The sequence below is a fragment of the Saimiri boliviensis genome, chromosome 2 (genome assembly GCF_048565385.1).
Source record: "Saimiri boliviensis isolate mSaiBol1 chromosome 2, mSaiBol1.pri, whole genome shotgun sequence".
NCBI classification, from domain to species: domain Eukaryota; kingdom Metazoa; phylum Chordata; class Mammalia; order Primates; family Cebidae; genus Saimiri; species Saimiri boliviensis.
This window is the reverse complement of record NC_133450.1, coordinates 68578608-68598183: the sequence shown is the minus strand read 5'-3', so window position 1 is coordinate 68598183 and position 19576 is coordinate 68578608. Positions and strand designations below refer to the sequence as shown.

Below are 19576 nucleotides of genomic sequence, written 5' to 3'. Positions count from 1 at the left end.
AAATCAACAGAAGATGCTTCTGAATTTCAGATTCTGAAATACTTATTCCAAATTGATGTTTATGATTTCATGAATTCTGCATTATCATCAGTTGTAATTCTTACAGAAAGGGTAAGTTTGCCTTTTAAACCTTCTGCAATAATTTTACCTATTTTGCAAAGTATAAGATGGCTGCAAAATATGTTTGAGTGAATCCTCCCTGTGTAATGTTTATATAACGTTTTTCTTTCCATGAAGTTTTACCTGTAAGACTTCTCTTTACATGAATGTTTTGTCATATGGATATTGATTTTTAAAAACATTTCCCTAAGCTTTGTTGATGTTGACCTTGAGTAGTGTTTGCTTTTTGCCCTACCCTCAACTTTTTTCAAATTAGGGAAAGTTATATACTAAATAAGTTAACTCAGAAATAATAGGAACTAGAGCTGAGTGTGGTGTCTTATGCCCGGAGTTCCAGCTACTTGGGCGGCTGAGGCAGGAGGATCCTTTGACTGAATGTGACAAGGAGAATTAAAGGGAAGAGTGAGTCCAAAGGTTTAAGACCAGACCTTATCTCTTAAAACAAAACAAATCAAAACCACACACACACAAACTAAACTGAAAATGAAAAGCAACTTGTTTGTATTCAACTGAGAGCTGTAATCTCAAAATGGTGTAATGTAGGAGTACCAAAGCAATTAATATATCAAAATTTAACCAAGCTGTAACTGAAATTCCAAATTCTATTCACTTTTTCACTTGTTGTAAATCTTACTATTAAATGAGATATTGCAAAAGGACTAGCTATAGTACTTTGCACATGTGAGACCTTTTACAAATGTTCCTTTTCTCATCTACTGCTATGATAGTAATAATTGAGGAAACACTTTTATCTTCTTACTTACAGTCTAAGCTGAAATTTAATAGGGGTTGTCTTCAAGGAGCTTACTCTAGTTGGAGGACACAGATAAAAAAGTAATAATCGTAATACAATGCTGTAATTGTCATAGGCTGCCACCGATATTCAGGAGAGGCTGCCTAGTAGATTGATTAGGTGTGTTAGGTAGAGAGGGTGGGGAGAAGGAGCCTGGGAGAGTGTCCCAGAGAAGATCATATTTGAGCTGATTTTGAAGGAAGAGTAGAAGTTAGCCAAAGAAAAGATGGACATTCTAGGTTGAGAAGAGGATTTTTAAAATACTCAAGTGGAAGAGCATACAGCGCTTTTGGAGCACACTAAGCAATTGAGTTTGATTGAAGATGAGGTGAAGCTGAAGATGTACACAGAGGTCAAATAATAGGGAGTTCGACCCTATTTTGATGGGGCATTATTGAATTTTAGGCAGGGAGTAAAATGAAAAAGTTTCATTTATAAAGTCTATCAGTGTTGTCAAATAAAGATTAAAGTGGTGAAGAGCAGAGGCAGGGGGTTTAGTCAAGAAGCTGTTGCGTTAGTTCTGAAAATGAGGAAATGGCAAAAATCTAAATCAGGGTTTACTAACTCACATGAAATGAGTGAAGTACAGGTAAAGGTGAGCGCTGTAGCCAATTGGAGATTTTATGCCCTGTCTAAAGGATAAAGGTACTACTTATCTTTAGCCTAGTTTCCCCAGATACTCTGATTTTCTAGAAAGGCTGGAAATCTGGATTTTTGTATGTGAAATCTCACAGTTTTTAATACTGGCAAATATTCAGAGTAAAACAAAACACCATGCAGGTTAGACAAAACATTCTGTGAGTGGGATTTGGCCTACTAGCCATATTTTTTAGCCTCTCGCCTACCATCGGATGGTGATAGTTGAAATGATTGAAAGGGCAAATTGGATAGATCTTTTGTAAGTATAATAATTGGACTTAATGAGTGACTGAATGTAGCATGGAGAATTAAAAGGAAAAGTGAGGATACCAGGTTCCCAGCTCGGGGATCTGGTAACTGTTACCAGGTTCCTAGCTTGAGGACCTGTTAGATGGTGGTGCCACTGAGTCTTTGTGAAAACTGGGCTAAATAACAGACATCATTTTGCTTTCGCATTTGCCACTTCCTCACTTAATTTTTTTTTGCTTGGTTTAAGAGAGTTGACATTACATAATAAATAAGCCCAGAGAAATCATTAATTTATTCTGTATGATTTGGTGTTGAAGATGTGGATTATAAAATGTTAGGCTGGGCATGGTGGCTCAGGCCTGTAATCCCAGCACTTTGGGAGGCTGAGGGGGGCAGAATCAATTGAGGTCAGGGGTTCAAGGCCAACCTGGCCAACATGATGAAACCTTATCTCTACAAAAAATATAGAAGTTAGCTGGTTGTGGTGGCACGTGTCTACAATTCCAACTACTTGGGAGGCTGACGAGAACTGCTTCAACCTAGGAGGCAGAGGTTGCAATGAGCCAAGATCATGTCACTGCACTTCATACTGGGCCATAGAGTGAGAGTGTCTCAAACAAGCAAAACAAAAACTAAAAAAGTAGTTAGAAATCTGTCCCAGGTTAGGAGAAAAGAAAAACTAATAATAATGATAATTACAAAATAGTCATAATAAAACTTTCAGCTCCCAATGGAAGTAATTCTACTTTTTGGTATGTCTTGTTGAAATAACCCTCACTTCTTAACCTGCTCCTCCACAAATTATATGAATGAAGTTAAATAATTGAACAGGTAATTTGCTGATCAATACATGATATTCACTTCTATATAAAGTACTTATTTAATAAAGCGTATACTAAGTATCCTTATTTTTTTGATCTCAGTAAACGTAATTAAATACATTTTACTTATACCATTTTGGTTGAAATTATTTAGACATGGAAATATTGAATTTAAATTTATGTTAATTATCTTGTGATCTTGGAAAGTTACTCATTGTCTGGGAAGTAGTCCCAGTTTGAAAACTCCAATATAAGACGCTGAGACGAGATCACAGGCTGCTGGTCAAAACTGGCTTTGTATTGTCAAAGAAAATTATGAATCAGTTGTCAGCATTTAAAAGGTGGGCTCATATTAAAATCTGAATTTCTGTATTCTCTTGAAAAAGTAGAAGACTGTGATATATCGTTGCCAATTTTTCTCAAGCAAAAAGAAGCTCAAGTTGGTTAGTGCTTGCTTACATAGACATGCACTCCCCAATTTCCTACATTTCTGTCAACTGAGCTTGGTCTCTAGAGGGCTTTAAGTTCATATTTAGACTAAATATTCTGAGAGTTCCTGCTAGATCTAGGATTTTAACATTCTAAATGTATCTATTGAGCACCCGTAATATAGATTTGAATAGCTGTAGTAAATGGAAAATTTGAACAATTTTCCAGTTATATTTAGGTGAAAGATTTCCTTGTCTTCTTGTCTAAATATTTTAGATAATTCTTTCAACTCATTGGTAGTTTCAGGTAAATTTTATGCAGAACATACTTTCTTTTTAATGTTCAAGTACTAGGGATCAACACTACATTTTTCTTTTGAAAATTAAAATGATAGTTCTTAAATGACTCCATCACATCAAAAGCAATGTGAAATTAAAGGAGGCAGTTTTTTTTTTCCAAATATAACAAAGAAATTATGACAAAGCAAAGGTTTTGGGAAAAAAATGATTTTTAGGTTTAACGATTCCAAAAATGTGAAGAAATTGGAATCAGCACTACTGAAAACTGAGTAAGTGATTTGAAAGTTCAAATATAGAAACTATCTAAAAAAGAAAAATAAGTAGAAATTATGAGTAAAAAAAAGAAAATGTAGAATAAGCCAAGAGATTTATGCCAAGAATAGAATTTCCAGGAGAGAAAGTAAATGAAGTGAAGAAAGCAATAATTCAAGAAATTTTAGAAAGCAAACTTATCTGAGCTTTAAAAGTTATCAAGTTGGTTTTGAGTGAAATTCTTAATCCTGAGTTCTAATTTGATTGCACTGTGGTCTGAGAGACTGTTATGATTCCGATTCTTTTGCATTTGGTGAGGAGTGATTTACTTCCATTTATGTGGTTGATTTTAGAATAAGTGCTATGTGGCACTGAGAAGAATGTATATTCTGTTGATTTGGGATGGAGATTTCTATAGATGTCTATTAGGTCTGCTTGGTACAGAGCTGAGTTCAAGTCCTGAATATTCCTGTGAATTTTCTCGTTGATCTATCTAATATGAACAGTGGGGTGGTAAAGTCTTCCACTATTATTGTTGGGGGGCTAAGTCTCTTTGTAGGTCTCTAAAAACTTGCTTTATGAATCTGGGTGCTCCTGTATTGGGTGCATATATATTTAGGATGAGTTAACTCTTCTTGTTGCATTGATCCCTTTACCATTATGTAACGCCCTTGCATTTTTTGAGTGGAGTGTCCTGTATATGTCTATTAGGTCTGCTTGGTCCAAATCTGCATTCAAGTCCTGGATATCCTTGTTGACTTTCTGTCTTGTTAATCTGTCCAATATTGTCAGTGGAGTGTTAAAGTCTTCCACTATTATTTTGTGGGGGTCTAAGTCTCTTTGTAGATCTCTAAGAACTTACTTTATGAATCTGAGTGCTCCTGTATTGGGTGCACATATATTTAGGATAGTTAGCTCTTCTTGTTGCATTGATCCCTTTACCATTATCTAAGGGCACTTGTCTTTTTTTATCTTTGTTGGCTTAAAGTCTGTTTTATCAGAGAGTAAGACTGCAATCTCTGCTTTTTTTATTGCTTTCCATTTGCTTGGTAAATCTTCCTCCATCCCTTTATTTTGAGCCTATGTGTGTCTTTGCACATGAGGTGGATCTCCTGAATATAGGACACCAATGGGTCTTGACTTTTTATCCGATTTGCTAGTCTGTGCCTTTTAACTGGGGGCATTTAGCCCATTTACATTTAAAATTAATATTGTTATATATGAATCTGATCCTGTTATCATGATGCTAGCTGGTTATTTTGCACATTAGTTGATGTAGTTTCTCCATAGCGTCATAGGTCTTTATATTTTGGTTTGCTTTTGCGGTGGCTGGTACCAGTTTTTCCTTTCCATATTTAGTGCTTCCTTCAGGATCTCTTGAAAGGCAGGCCTGATGGTGACAAAAATCCCTCAGCATTTGCTTGTCTGGAAAGGATTTTATTTCTCCTTTTCTTATGAAGCTTAGTTTGCCTGAATATGAAATTCTGGGTTGAAAATTCTTTTATTTAAGAATGTTGAATATTGGCCCCCACTCTCTTCTGGCTTGTAGGGTTTCTGCAGAGATCCACTGTTAGTCTGATGGGCTTCCCTTTGTGGGTGACCTGACCTTTCTCTTTTCTGCCCTTGACATTTTTTCCTTTGTTTCAACCTTGGAGAATCTGATGATAATGTGTCTCGGGGTTACTCTTCTCAAGGAATATCTTAGTTGTGTTCTCTGTATTTCCTGAATTTGAATGTTGGCCTGTCTTGCTAGGTTGGGAAAGTTCCCCTAGATCAGGTGTCCCCAAACTTTTTACACAGGGGGCCAGTTCACTGTCCCTCAGACCGTTGGAGGGCTGCCACATACTGTGCTCCTCTCACTGACCACCAATGAAAGAGGTGCCCCTTCCTGAAGTGCGGCGGGGGGACGGATAAATGGCCTCAGGGGGCCACATGCGGCCTGCGGGCCTTAGTTTGGGGACACCTGCCCTAGATAATATCCTGAAGTGTGTTTTTTAACGTAGTTCCATTCTCCCCATCACTTTCAGGTACACCAATGATTGGAGGTTTGGTCTTTTTACATAGTCCCATATTTCTTGGAGGCTTTGTTTTTTCCTTTTCATTCCTTTTTCTCTAATTTTGTCTTCATGCCTTATTTCAGTAAGTTGATCTTCGGTCTGTGATATCCTTGCTTCCTCTTGATTGATTCAGCTATTGATACTTGTGTATGCTTCACGAAGTTCTCGTGCTGTGTTTTTCAGCTCCATCAGGTCATTTATGTTTCTCTCTAAACTGCTTATCCTAGTTAGCAGTTCCTGTAACCTTTTATTGAGGTTCTTAGCTTCCTTGCATTGGGTTAGAACATGCTTTTTTAGCTCAAAGGAGTTTGTTATTAACCACTTTCTGAAGCCTACTTCTGTCAATTTGCCAATCTCATTCTCTGTTCAGTTTTGTGCCCTGACTGGAGAGGAGTTGCAATCATTTGGAGGAGAAGAGGCATTATAATTTTTGGAATTTTCAGCATTTTTGTGCTGGTTTTTCCTCATCTTCATGAATTTATCTACCTCTGATCTTTGAGGCTGGTAACCTTTGGATGAGGTTTTTGTGTGGGGGTCCTTTGTTGATGTTGCTTTCTGTTTGTCAGCTCTCCTTATAACAGTCAGGCCCCTCTTCTGTAGGTCTGCTGCAGTTTGCTGGAGGTCCACTCCAGAACCTGTTCATCTGGGTATCACCAGTGGAGGCTTCAGAATAGCAAAGATTGCTACCTGCTCCTTCCTTTGTAAATTTCATCCCAGAGGGGCACTGGCCTGATGCCAGCCAGAGTTCTCCTGTATGAGGTGTCTCGACACCTGTTGGGAGGTCTCTCCCAGTCAGGAGGCATGGGGGTCAGGGACTCACTTGAGCAGGCAGACTGTCCCTTAGCACAGCTCAGCTGTGCTAAGAGAATCCCTCTTGTTAGGATCAGCTGCTTGCTTCAGGGCCAGCAGGCCAGAACTATTAAATCTGCCGAAGCTGCTCACAGCCACCCCTTCCCCCAGGTGCTCTGACCCAGGAAGATGGGGGTTTTGTCTGTAAGCCATTAACTGGGGCTGTTACCTTTCCTTCAGAGGTGCCCTGCCCAGAGAGGAGGAACCTAGAGAAGCAGTCTGGCTACAGCTGCTTTGCTGTGCTGTGGTGAGTTCTGCCTAGTCCAGACCTCCCAGCCAAGGAGGCAGATTTTAGAGACCTACTAGTATACTGAGTCTCCTGATTCCACGATGGAAAGAGGAGAGTATTTCAAATCTCCACAGGAGCCTTGGCAAGAGTAATCTGAAAATTTAATGTAGGAGAGTATTTCTTTCAAATCTCCACAAGGTGCTTTGGCAAGAGTAATCTGAAAATTTAATGTATGTCTTTTGAAAATTTATTTCCCGTTAGGTCTTTCCTTTTATCTCTTTTCTATTTTTTTGCCCTGTTGCTCAGGCCGGAGTGCAGTGGTACTATCACAGATCACTGCAGCCTCAGCTTGCTAGGCTTAAGCAATCCTCCCATCTCAGGCACTTGAGTAGCTGGGATTACAGGAATGTGGCACTACACCTGGTGGGTAGTTTTTTTTTTTTTTTCCCCCTAAATTTTTTGTAGAGACGAGATCTCACTATGTTGCCTTGGCTGGTCTGGAATGCCTGAGCTCAGGGGAATCCTTCCGCCTTAACCTCCCAAAGTGCTAGGATTATAGGCTTGAGCCATTGTGGCCAGCATCGCTCCCTCCTTTCCTCTCTGTTTTTTTCTCTCTCTCTCCCTCCCTCCCTTTCTTCCTTCGCTCCCTTCTTTTCCGTCCCTCCTTCCCTCCCTCCCTTCCTCCCTCCCTTCCTTCCTTCTTTCTCTTTCTTTTTCCATTTTTGTTTTGGATTCACGGGGTACATGTGCAGGTTTGTTACAAGGGTAGATTTCATGTTGCTGAGATTTGGGCTTCTATTGATTCTGTCATCCAGATAGTGAACATAGTACTCAGTGGAAAGTTTTTCAGTCCTTGACCCAGACTCTCTCCCTCATTTTTGAGTCCCTAGTGTTTATTTTTCTGTCTTTATGTCTGTATCTACCCAAGATTTAGCTACCACTTATAAATGAGAACATGTGATATTTGGTTTTCAGTTTCTGCATTAATTTGCTTAGAACAATGGCCTCGGCCGGGCGCGGTGGCTCAAGCCTATAATCCCAGCACTTTGGGAGGCCGAGGCGGGTGGATCACGAGGTCGAGAGATCGAGACCATCCTGGTCAACATGGTGAAACCCCGTCTCTACTAAAAACACAGAAAATTAGCTGGGCATGGTGGCACATGCCTGTAATCCCAGCTACTCAGGAGGCTGAGGCAGGAGAATTGCCTGAGCCCAGGAGGCGGAGGTTGCGGTGAGCCGAGATCACACCATTGCACTCCAGCCTGGGTAACAAGAGCGAAACTCCGTCTCAAAAAAAAAAAAAAAAAAGAACAATGGCCTCTATCTACATCCACGTTGCTGTAAAGAAAATGATTTCTTTTTTTATGGCTGCATAGTATTCCACAGTGTATATGTATCACATTTTCTTTATCCAATCCACTGTTGATGGCACCTAGCTTGAGTCCCTGTCTTTGCTACTGTGATGCAAAGTGCTGCGATTAACCTAAGAGTGCTTGTGCCTTTGTTAGAACAAGTTACTTTCTTTGGGTATATACCCAGTAATGAGATTGCTGGGTCCAATGGTAGCTCTATTTTTAACACTACTTTTTATGTATTTCATAATTGAGGAGCCTCTTTGAGTTCTAATATTTATATATTCTTAAGTAGAATGCTCTATTTATTCATGAAATATACAATGGAAATTACCTAGCTGTTGTTCAACAGGTAGTTCCTGATTCAATATGTTTTGAGAACAACTCTTACATCGCTAGTACAGAGATCAAAGATGTGGCTCCACAATTCTGATTTTCTTCTAAAGTACTAGAGCTTAAAGCCAGTGACATTGCCTGTTTAATTAAAAGGGAGTAACTAGTACTTACAGCTTTGCAATGGGGCCCTTCAAAAGGGAAATCAGTGTGTGAGTTGTGAACAAAGTTTACTGGTCAGCATGTTTCTGATGTTCTTGGATGTTTTCTAGTATCTGTTACAAACACTAACAGCATTTGTTCTAACATCTGCTTTAAAACAGGTACTATATAAGACCAAGAAAATTCCATGTCTAGTTATGGAGGACAGTCTTTGAACATCTTTTGCATGTTATAAATCATGTACTCTCTCCGAATAGGTTATAGAATAAAACACTGTGGTTTTTATCAGTTATCAAATTCAGGATTTTTCTTTTCAATTATAGAAAGAGGGTAGTAATATGTATGACATTCAAAAAAATAGGCCCATATATATGTGAGTATCTATATATTTAATAAGGAGTGAGGTCCATGAAATTGGGTTATGAGTTGGTAGTCACAACTCCACCTGTAGCACCCCTTTACCACACAAATGTCAAAAGAGGATCACAGTGTGGAAACAGAAGAGTGCAGGATATATTAGAATCTGAAATCTTTCTCAAGGATATGAGGTGCCTGGTAGAACTTTATTTACATGTTAAGAAATTTTAACATGAGCTTTTTAAGAAATGGAACTGAAAAATTTGGAGGAAGAGGTGAGTTTCTATGTTAACTGTTAAGTATACAGAATAAAAAAATAGGTTTGAAATTTTGCCCTAAGTTAGTTAAGCTTTACTGTGTTTTTACTATGGGGGAAACTTAGATTTTTCTCTTTCTTTTCATTTTATTTATCCTGTCCTTAATCTTTTTAGTATTTGGAATGGTAATTATTGAAAATTGAGAGGGGCACAGACTGACTTAGGGAGGGCAAAGGAGGTTTCTTGTTTTTTTTTTTTTTTGTAAGTTCTAAAACCTGAAAATGATTCTGGAGTCTCACGAAAATGTACAGACACATTGAAGAATTTTTATTGAGTAATACAATGCTTTAATTGAGGCATACACATCGTTTTAGGATTCTGTGAAATTCTAAAGATAAAAGTTTGATTATGCTTGTTTTAACTTTAATAATCTATGCACTAATGTAATTTTAATACTGTCTAACACGTATGAAAGTTGTGTAATACCTTATACCTTAACAATGGAGAATTATTGAGCAATTTCGGCTACTCCGATACTAGCATTTCCTGAAACTCCTTAGGCTGATGTGGCAAAGGAGAAACAGCAATTTGAGTTCTAAAAAGCCAGGCCGCATTTTGGTTCTGACAATCACTTGCTGTGAACTTGGGCCAGGTTTTGATTTTTTAAATGGCGTAACAATTCGTTGCTACAAGTAGTTACATCAGGAAAATTTCCCAAGGATTTAAGATTTTGTTCATCTACTGAGTTCTCTTGAGTGTTTTGTTTAGGAAGAAGTATCTGCTCCTTTTTGAGTTGCTTCACCAAAGACCTGAGAAGGCAGAATTTGATGAGAATGATTATGCTGGCAAGGAAGACATATGTATGAGATTGGTTATCCTGTACACCCACGTCCGCTAAAACTGTCTCCTGCGAACAAGTACAGCACTTGGCACTTTATTCAACGGTCCTAAAAATAGGGTCCTAAATTTAGAGGGCAAGGTTCCACTTTTAGCCCCTCTCCTCGGAGGAAAGCAGCGCGCGCTGCGCCGGGCCAAAGTCTACAGGGACTTGATTTCTCATTTGGGTCACTGGGCACCAATGGAATTGAAGACAGCTGGGTCTGGCAGGTGCCCAGGTGCCTCAGGTAAGCGAGGAGACCCGATCGAGGTGCTCTTGCGTGGGGCAGTTTAAACTCTGACCAGACCCAGCTGAGCCAGGACGCCTTCCTGTCCAAAGTCCGAAGTCCGGACACGGTTGGCAGGCACACCGGCGGGCGCCCCACAGGCCGTTTTTCTGACTGGAATGACGGCGGTTGCTGGCTTCCCCGGGCCGGTGGGGTCTCCTGGGGTACGCCGCCGTCAGGGCTTCTGCTGGGCGCAGACAGCGGGCTGTAGCCGGGCGGCGCAAGGAAAGCCCTGGGTGTCGGGGCTGGGCCTGGCGCCGACCCCAGCTCGAGGGGGCGCGCCGCATTCGTCCGCTGGGGTTGCGCGGAGGCGCCTCCAGCAGAAACGTTGCCGCCGCCATCGCGGCCGCCCGAGGCGGGGACCTTGGGACCCAGCCCTGGTCTTTGGGGCCGTGCGGCTCACACGACAGCGCAGAGTAGGAGGCCGAATCCTGTTCTCCAGCCCCAAGCCTCTCTACTACGAGGACTGGGTGGCTTCGCTAGGTAGAGCGCCGGCCCCTTTAAGAGCGAACGACCGGGACACGTCTGCGAAGCTTGCGCGAAGGGGAAGTTCGCGCCTGCCCGCGTCTCCCCGCCTCTCTACCTCCCAGCGGCCGCCTGGCCGAAACCAAACCGATGGGTGGGGTGGCGAGGACAGGGCGCGTCGCAGGCTCGTGCGGCTCGGGCTCAGACCTGCGGTGCCTCAGGATGTAAAGTGTCGCAAGGGGGCCGGCGTGGGCAGCGTGGGCCTGTGAGGCCTGTGTCCCCCAGCTCCCCCCGCAGCCGGCTCCGCAGTGGTCCGCTCCGGTTGCCGGGTGCGGATTCGCGTTCCGGACCCGAGGCTGCGTGTTCTGCGCCGCTTATTGTGGCCCCGGCCGGCCAGGGTTACTGTGGCCACTACCAGAGCAGTCTTGGCGCTATGGAGGAGCCCGGGGCTACTCCTCAGCCGTACTTGGGGCTGGTCTTGGAGGAGCTACGCAGGGTGAGGCCGGGCGCGTTGAGAGTTCTGTGGCCCAGAGGTCGCGGGAGCCGCCCGGGGAAGGAAGCGGCAGACGGGCTTTGAGCTCCGAACCGCGGTGGTCGGAGGTCCCGAAGCCAGTCCTCGCCTGCTGCCCGGTTCCGGCCTGTACTCGAGGCAGTAGGCGGACTCGTAGGGCACTTGAGTGGTTTCTGTGTGGTGGAAGAGGACCTGGGGCTCTGGAAGGTGAAGAAAGCACTTGCTTAGCTGGACTTTGCAAAGGCGTAAATGTTTCCCGATGCCTAAAACTAATTAGCTCTTCCGTTATGTTGTTTAGCAGGGGTCGGTGACACGTGGTTCCTTCGACTGTGAGAAACTTGAGGACTGGTTCTTTAAATTAAATGAGTGATGTAACTTGTCGTTGAACCTTGAAAGGACACCTGAGGTTGGGCGGGGAGTTGAAATTTTGATTCTGCATGTTTTTGGTAAAGAATGCCCCTTCGAGATGCTCTATCACAAGTGAAATTGTTCTTCACTTCTGTCTTGTTAATGTACGGTCTAGAGATAGTAAATTCCCAGTGTTTACTTTTTTTTTTTTTTCCGGGTCTAGTTTATAATCAGGTTGTAGAGATTTTTCTCAAGTGTTTCTAGGTGTCTTTGTTGACATGTGTAGATGCATTTATGTCACTGTGTTTTTAAAAACCGGATTAAATATTTAAAAAGACCACATAATTATTGAGGCAGTTATGATTATGTTTCCCGATGTGAATCAGAAATACTATTGCTGTAGTGTTAGTTTATGAGTTCATAGTTTGCCTAGTGCATACATATATGTATGTGTTTAATATGTAAGGAACATCTTTATGGAGATTCTAAATGGGCTAAGACATAGTTTTGGCCACTTGTATCATGTCTGTTAAGAGAGAGAGGATAAAAAAAAAGATTAAAAAAAAAGTACAAAGTAGAAACTGATGAAGTGCTTACCTAAGCATACACACAAAATGTTTGGGAAATTGACAGGTGGGAGAGATTACATTTTCTTGAGCAGTTAGGAAAGTCTTTCCAGGCTGAGCAAATAACACACAGAGGAGGCCTGAAACAGCACGGTGTGTGCAGGGAACCAGGAGCTGTATTACTTGGAGTATAAAGTGGGTTTAGGGAGTGATGTGCAATGATGCTTGCTGGAGATGTGAGTAGATTCCAAGTGCTGTACAGGTTGGAGAGCTGTTGAAGGCTTTTCACTGGTTAGATTTTGGTTTAAAGGCTCTTTTTGATAGTAGCATGTAGATGTTAGGGAAACAAAACTTGAAATAAGGATTAAGGGAGAGATGTCAGTAGTAGGAATAGAAAATAAGATACTGCATGGGGAAATACCCTCTAAGAGCTAAAAAATGTTTGACTTTATTGATTGCATGTGAAGGGTGAGACAGAAGGAATCTAGAATGACTCCCAGGTTTCTGGCTGTGGTAACTTGTCATTCATAGAGGTAGGGTGTATAGGAAGAGAAGCATATTGTGGGATGGGAGATAATTTCAGATTGCACATTATTTCCCTTTCTTCACTAAAAACAGCAATACTCAAGATTTCGTTTTTATAGGCCTGCCAATTTACAGAGACATGGAGACATGCAGCCAGATTTTGCAGTTTAGTCTGGTGAATTCACCTGTACAGTTTTTTCTTCTCTTTTCTTTTTCTAATGCTACTACCCTGGCCTGGGGGCTAGGATGACACAACATTGTTCTGCTTAAAATTTTTTTTTTTTTTTTTTTTTTGAGACGGAGTTTCGCTCTTGTTACCCAGGCTGGAGTGCAATGGCGCGATCTCGGCTCACCGCAACCTCCGCCTCCTGGGTTCAGGCAATTCTCCTGCCTCAGCCTCCTGAGTAGCTGGGATTACAGGCACGTGCCACCATGCCCAGCTAATTTTTTGTATTTTTAGTAGAGACGGGATTTCACCATGTTGACCAGGATGGTCTCGATCTCTCGACCTCGTGATCCACCCGCCTCGGCCTCCCAAAGTGCTGGGATTACAGGCTTGAGCCACCGTGCCCGGCCAAAATTTTTTTTTAGTTTTAAAAATTTTTTTGTATTGAGATATATTCACAGAGCATAAAATTTATCCTTTTATCATGTCTGTTTCAGTGTTTTCTTGGTATATTCTCTATGTTAATGTAACTATCAGCACAGTTCCTCAACATTTTTGTCACCCCAGAAAATAAACTCTGTACTAATTAGCAGTCCTAATTCACCCCCATCCCTTGACACCGCTAATCTATTTTCTGTCTCTATGAACATGTCTATTCTGCATGTGTCATATAGTCATAATATGTGTGGCCCTTTTGTGTCTGGCTTCTTTTGCTTAGCATGTTTTCAAGACTTATGCATGTTGTAGCATGTAACACCTTTGTTTCTTTTTTCTTTTTTTTTTTTTTTTTAAATTCACATAACAAGAAAACATAATCATAACTGCCTCAGCCTCCCAAAGAGCTGGTATTGCAGGGTCTTACTCCTGTTACTCAGGCTGGAGTTCAGTGGTGTGATTTCAGCTCACTGTAGCCTTGACCTCCCCTGCTCAGGTGATACTCCCACCTCAACCTCCTGAATAGGTGGGACCACAGGCACGTGCCACCAGGCCTGGCTAATTTTTTGAATTTTTTGTATTTTTCTCCATGTTGCCCAGGCTGGTCTTGAACTTCTAGGCTCAAGTGATCTGCCCACCTTGGCCTTCCAAAATGCTGGGATTACATACATGAGCCACTTTGCCTGGCCTGTCATTTCTTTTTTTGTCTGAAAAAATATTCTGTTGTGTGAATATATCACATTTATGTCATAGTTGATGGACATTTGGATTAATACTTTTTGGCTATTATGAATAATGCTGCTATGTGTACAAGTTTTTATATATGTTTTTACTTGTCCTGAGTAAATACCTGGGATGGAATTGCTGAGTCATATTTACCTTATGTGTAACTTTCTGAGGACTGCCAAATTGTTTTCCACAGTCACACCGTTTCACATCCCCACCAGCAGTTTATGAAGGTTCTAGTTTTCCACATCTTTTCCAATGCTTGTGATTTTGTTTTTTTGTTTTTAATTGAATGTACAAGTGAGTGGTATTTCACTCTTTTTTTTTTTTTTTTTTTTTTTTTTTAAGACTGAGTTTTGCTCTGTCACCCAGGCTGGAGTGCAGTGGCTGGATCTTAGCTCACTGCAGCCTCTGCCTCCTGGGTTAAAGCGATTCTCCTGCTTCAGCCTCAAGAGTAGCTGGGACTATAGGCACGTGCCACCACGCCTGGCTAATTTTTGTATTTTTAGTAGAGTTGGGGTTTCACCATGTTGGCCAGGATGATCTTAATCTTCTGGCCTTGTAATTCACCTGCCTTGGCCTCCTAAAGTGCTGGGATTATAGGCGTGCGCCACTGCGCCCTGTCTTACCCTTTTTTTTTTTTTTTTTTTTGGTTGTTGTTGTTTGTTTTGTTTTTTAAGAGATGGGGTCTTGCTTTGTTGCCCAGGCTGGAGTGTAGTGGCATGATCATAGCCCACTACTGCCCTGGTTGTCTGCTGGGCAGCTCCATGGAGGCCTCAGAGGCTCCACCGGAGCAGTGCTGGGAAATTCTCCACAGAGCCTGCTCTCCCCTTCCACACTGTCCTCATGGGCACAGCAGTTCCTGTCCAGGTGCTTGGACCAGTACTGCTTTAAATTCCTGGCCTCAAGGGATCCTCCTGCCTCAGCCTCCCAAAGTGCTGGTATTACAGATATGAGCCACCACATCAGGCCTCATCGTTGTTTTGATTTGTGCTTTCCTAGTGACTAGTGATGTTGAGCATGTGCTTATTGTTTATATGTTCTTTGGAAAAATGTCTATTCATTTCCTTTTGCTCATTTAAAAAATGAGTTATTTGTCTTTTTATTGTTGAATCATACCATTCTGTATACATTTAGGATAGTAGATGCTTATCAGACAAATGATTTAGAAAGATTTTCTCTCATTCTGTGCATTTTCTTTTCACTCTCTTGGTGTGTTTTTAGAAGCATAAGCGTTCTAAATTTTGATTAAGTCAAATTTATCTTTTTTTCCTTAGGTTGCTTTTGCTTTTGGTGTCATATCTAAGAAAGTTGCTTAAGACAAGGTTACAAAGATTTACAGTTAACTCTTCTAAGAGTTTTAGCTCTTAGTTCTTTGATTCATTTTGAGTGATTTTGTTTTTGTATACGTTGTGAAGAATGGGTCTAGATTCATTCCTTGGCATGTGGGTATTTATTGGATTATTCCAGTATGATTTGTTTGAAAGGACTTCTTTTTTTGTTGATGTGTCTCGATACTGTTGAAAATAATTGACTATAAATTTAAGGATTTATTTCTAGACTCTCATTTCTATTTCATTCGTCTGTCCCTATGCCATTGCCACTTTGTCTTAAAAATTTTTTTTTATACAACGTCTTGATTATTGTAGCTTTGTAGTAAGTTACAGTAGGGAAATATGAGTCCTTCAACATTCTTTTTCTTTATCAGTATTGTTTTTCTTTATCAATATTGTTTTGGCTGTTTGGAGTTTCTTGCATTTCTATACAAATTTGAGGAATTCAGTTTTAGGAATTTAGGATTCAGTTTGTCCATTTCTGCAAAAAAGGCAGTTGGAATTTTGATAGGGGTTGCATGGAATTTGTAGATCAGTTTGGGGAGTATTGCTGTCTTAATATTAAGTCTTTCAAGCTGGGTACAGTGGTTCATACTTGTAATCCCACCACGTTGGGAGGCCAAGGTGAGAAGATCACTTGAGCCCGGGACTTAGAGACTAGCTCGGACAACTTGGTAGTCTTTCTGCTCCTTAGCTCAGCTAGGTCTGAGTTCTTGTCTCACAACCAAGAAGAATTAGGCATGCAGACCCAGGAGAGTGAGTGGAATAGAATTTATTACGGTGGCTCAAGCCTGTAATCCCAGCACTTTGGGAGGCCGAGGCGGGTGGATCACCAGGTCAAGAGATCGAGACTATCCTGGTCAACATGGTGAAACCCTGTCTCTACTAAAAATACAAAAAATTAGCTGGGCATGGTGGCGTGTGCCTGTAATCCCAGCTACTCAGGAGGCTGAGGCAGGAGAATTGCCTGAACCCAGGAGGCGGAGGTTGCGGTGAGCCGCACCATTGCACTCCAGCCTGGGCAACAAGAGCGAAACTCCGTCTCAAAAAAAAAAAAAAAAAAAAAGCAGTATGCAATAAAAGGTTAAAGCAAAGACACCACTCAAAGATGGGCATGACAATGTAGAAAACTAATTAGGAAAGGGCAGGTATATGTAAAACAGGTGAAGAGTGGGGATCAATCTGAGGAAAACACACCAAACAGGAAGGCAAGTTCTCAGTTTGGTCCAAGGATTTAACTTGTAGCTTGGCTTTCAAGCTTTAAACTGTCTTCTGCTTGGAATTGGGGTTTCACTAGGCGGCTGCCCCTATCTGTTTAGGCATTTGGTTGCCTCCTGCCACTCTCAAAACGCTGTCTCCAAAAGAAATTAAAAAAATTAGTTGGGCAAGTGGGACGTGCCTGTAGTCCCAGCGACTTGGGAGGCTAAGGTGGGAGGATCATCTAAGCCTGGGGAGGGCGAGGCTGTAGTGAGCCAAGATTGTACCACTGCACTCCAGCCTGGGCGGCAGAGTCAGTCCCTGTCTCAAACAAACAAGTCTTCCAGCCCATGAACATGGAGTAGCTTTACATTTATTTAGGTCTTCCTTATTTTCTTTTCACAGTATTTTGTAATTTTCAGCGTGCACTTGGTTAAATGTATTCCTAATATTCTTTTTGATGCTATTGTAAATGGAAATGTTTTCTTTTTTTTTTTTTTTTTTGAGATGGAGTTTTGCTCTTGTTACCCAGGCTGGAGTGCAATGGCGCGATCTCAGCTCACCGCAACCTCCGCCTCCTGGGTTCAGGCAATTCTCCTGCCTCAGCCTCCTGAGTAGCTGGGATTACAGGCACGCACCACCACGCCCAGCTAATTTTTTTGTATTTTTAGTAGAGACGGGGTTTCACCATGTTGACCATGGATGGTCTCGATCTCTTGACCTTGTGATCCACCCGCCTCCGCCTCCCAAAGTGCTGGGATTACAGGCTTGAGCCACCGCGCCCGGCAATGGAAATGTTTTCTTTATTTCATTTTCAGGTTGCTCTTTGTATAGAAATTCAACTGATTTTTCTATGTTGATTTTGTATTCTGCAACTTTGCTGAGCTTGTTATTAGCTCTGATAGTTTTTCCATAGGTTCTTTAGGATTTTCTATGTATATATAGTAGTATTACATCATTTTCAAACAGTTTTTCTTCTTTCTTTCGTCTGGATGCCTTTTATTTCTTTCTTTTTGCCTAATTCCTCTGGCTAGAACCTCCATTATGATGTTGAGTAAATGTTAATAGAGTGGACATTGTTGTTCCTGATCATAGGAGGAAAGCTTTTTTTTTTTTTTCATCATTAAGTACGATACTAATTGTAGGTTTTGTATAGATGTTCCTCGTCAGTTGAGGAAATTCCCTCAGATTGTACTTAGTTGAGTGTGTGGTTTTTTTTTTGTCGTTGTTGTTTGTTTGGGACAGGGTCTCACTCTGTTGCCCAGGCTGGAGTGCAATGGCATGATCATGATTCACTTCTGTCTTGCTGTCTTGACTTTCTGGGCTCAGGTGATTCTCCTACCTTGGACTTCTGAGTAGCTGGGACTATAGGCATGTGCCACCATGCTTGGCTAATTTTTGTTGAATGTTTTGATTATGAAAGTGTACTAGATATAATCAAATGCTTTTTCTGTGTCTGTTGAGATGATCATGTGTTTTTTTTCCTCTCCATTCTCCTAATATGGTTTATGACATTAATTCATTTTTGTGTGTTAAACCAACCTTGCATTTCTGGGATAAATCTGACTTCGTCTTGGTACATAATCCTTTTTATATGCTACTGGATTTGGTTTATTAATATTTTGTTGTGGATTTTTGCATCTGTAGTCATAAGATATATTGGTGTTTGATTTTCTTTTCTTGTGATATATTTGTCTGGCTTTTAAATTTTTAGGTAAAATCTGAGAGTAAAAATTCTCCTTGAGAAAGCCAGAATAATTTAAACCAGAGTAATGAATTTGAGGTGAATCTTTTAGAACTCAGATTTTTTTTGTGTGTGTTGGAGTCTTGCTCTGTCACCCAGGCTGAATTGCAGTGGTGCAATCTTTGCTCACTGTAGCCTCCTCCTGGGTTCAAACAATTCTGTGTCTAGCCTCCCGAGTAACTGGGATTACAGGGTCACGCCATCACTCCCAACTAATTTTTGTATTTTTAGTAGAGACGAGGTTTCACCATGTTGGCCAGGCTGGTCTCAAATTCCTGACCTCAAGTGATCTGCCCATCTTGGCCTCCCAAAGTGCTGGGATTACAGGACTGAGCCACCGTGGCCGGCCAAGACTCAGATTCTTTGCCTTTCCTCAGTCTACCAGATCTAACCAGCTCAATCAAGGCTTTATTTTATTTTTTATTTTTAAATTTAAAAAAAAAATTATTTCTTAATTTCCATTATTTCCTTAATCCTTTTTTTTTCTTTTAATTTTTTTGGGACAGAGTCTTGCTCTGTCACCTAGGCTGGGGTGCAGTGACATGATCTGCAACCTCTGCTTTCTGGGTTCCAGGGATTCTCCTACCTCAGCCTTTCTAGTAGCTGGAACTACACGTGCCCACTACCATGCCTGGCTAATTTTTGTATTTTTAAATAGAGATGGGGTTTTGCCATGCTGGCCAGGCTGGTCTTAAACTCCTGGCCTCTTGTGATCTGCCCACCTTGCCTTCCCAAAGTGCTGGCATGAGCCACTGTGCCCGGCCCTGGCCCCGGCCTTTAAACTAGAATTTACCATGTCCTTTTAGAAGAGCAGAGCTGATAAAATGTGATTGAATCTAAGAAATACTATTGTACTAAAGATAATTACATATTTGATCTAAGAGATGCTTTTGGAATTGCCTTTTAAAGTATAGTGCCATAAATCATATTGATTACACGATTTTTGAGGTAGTGTGCATCTGTGTGTTGAATACGTTAGCTGAAAGTAAGATGCTTAGGAAGTATGTAAACTGTGACAAGAACTTCTTTTCTCCCTGGTATTGTGTATTGAGTGCCTTTTTTCCCCAATGGCAAAAATAAGTATCTTTTTTTTTTTTTTTAAATAATCAATTGCCTGTAATTACATTAGATTTCTATGAACTGGTACCTAGGGTAATGTAGAGAGGCAGAAGCAGAGATCAGGGTAAAGGGATATTTT

The 19576-nt window shown here is 41.2% G+C and overlaps 1 protein-coding gene across 11 annotated transcripts in view; it reads left to right on the top strand.

Annotated features, from left to right (window-relative positions):
• Nucleotides 1-19576, top strand: part of MIA2 (MIA SH3 domain ER export factor 2) — a 107619-nt gene that overhangs the window by 17249 nt on the left and 70794 nt on the right. For 4 of the 11 annotated variants that reach the window (XR_012516241.1, XM_074393533.1, XM_010339445.3 and 1 more), the window contains one exon: nt 11-111. Coding sequence is in view for 7 of the 11 variants with exons in the window: in XM_074393533.1 (XP_074249634.1) it covers nt 11-111 (101 nt within the window). In the remaining 4 variants the exon portion in view is untranslated. Of the gene's footprint in view, nt 1-10; nt 112-9070; nt 9217-9283; nt 10323-10364; nt 10526-10725; nt 10845-10880; nt 11323-11343; nt 11545-19576 lie in introns of those variants that run through there. The other 7 variants (XM_074393537.1, XM_010339446.3, XM_003928806.4 and 4 more) reach the window with 6 other exon arrangements.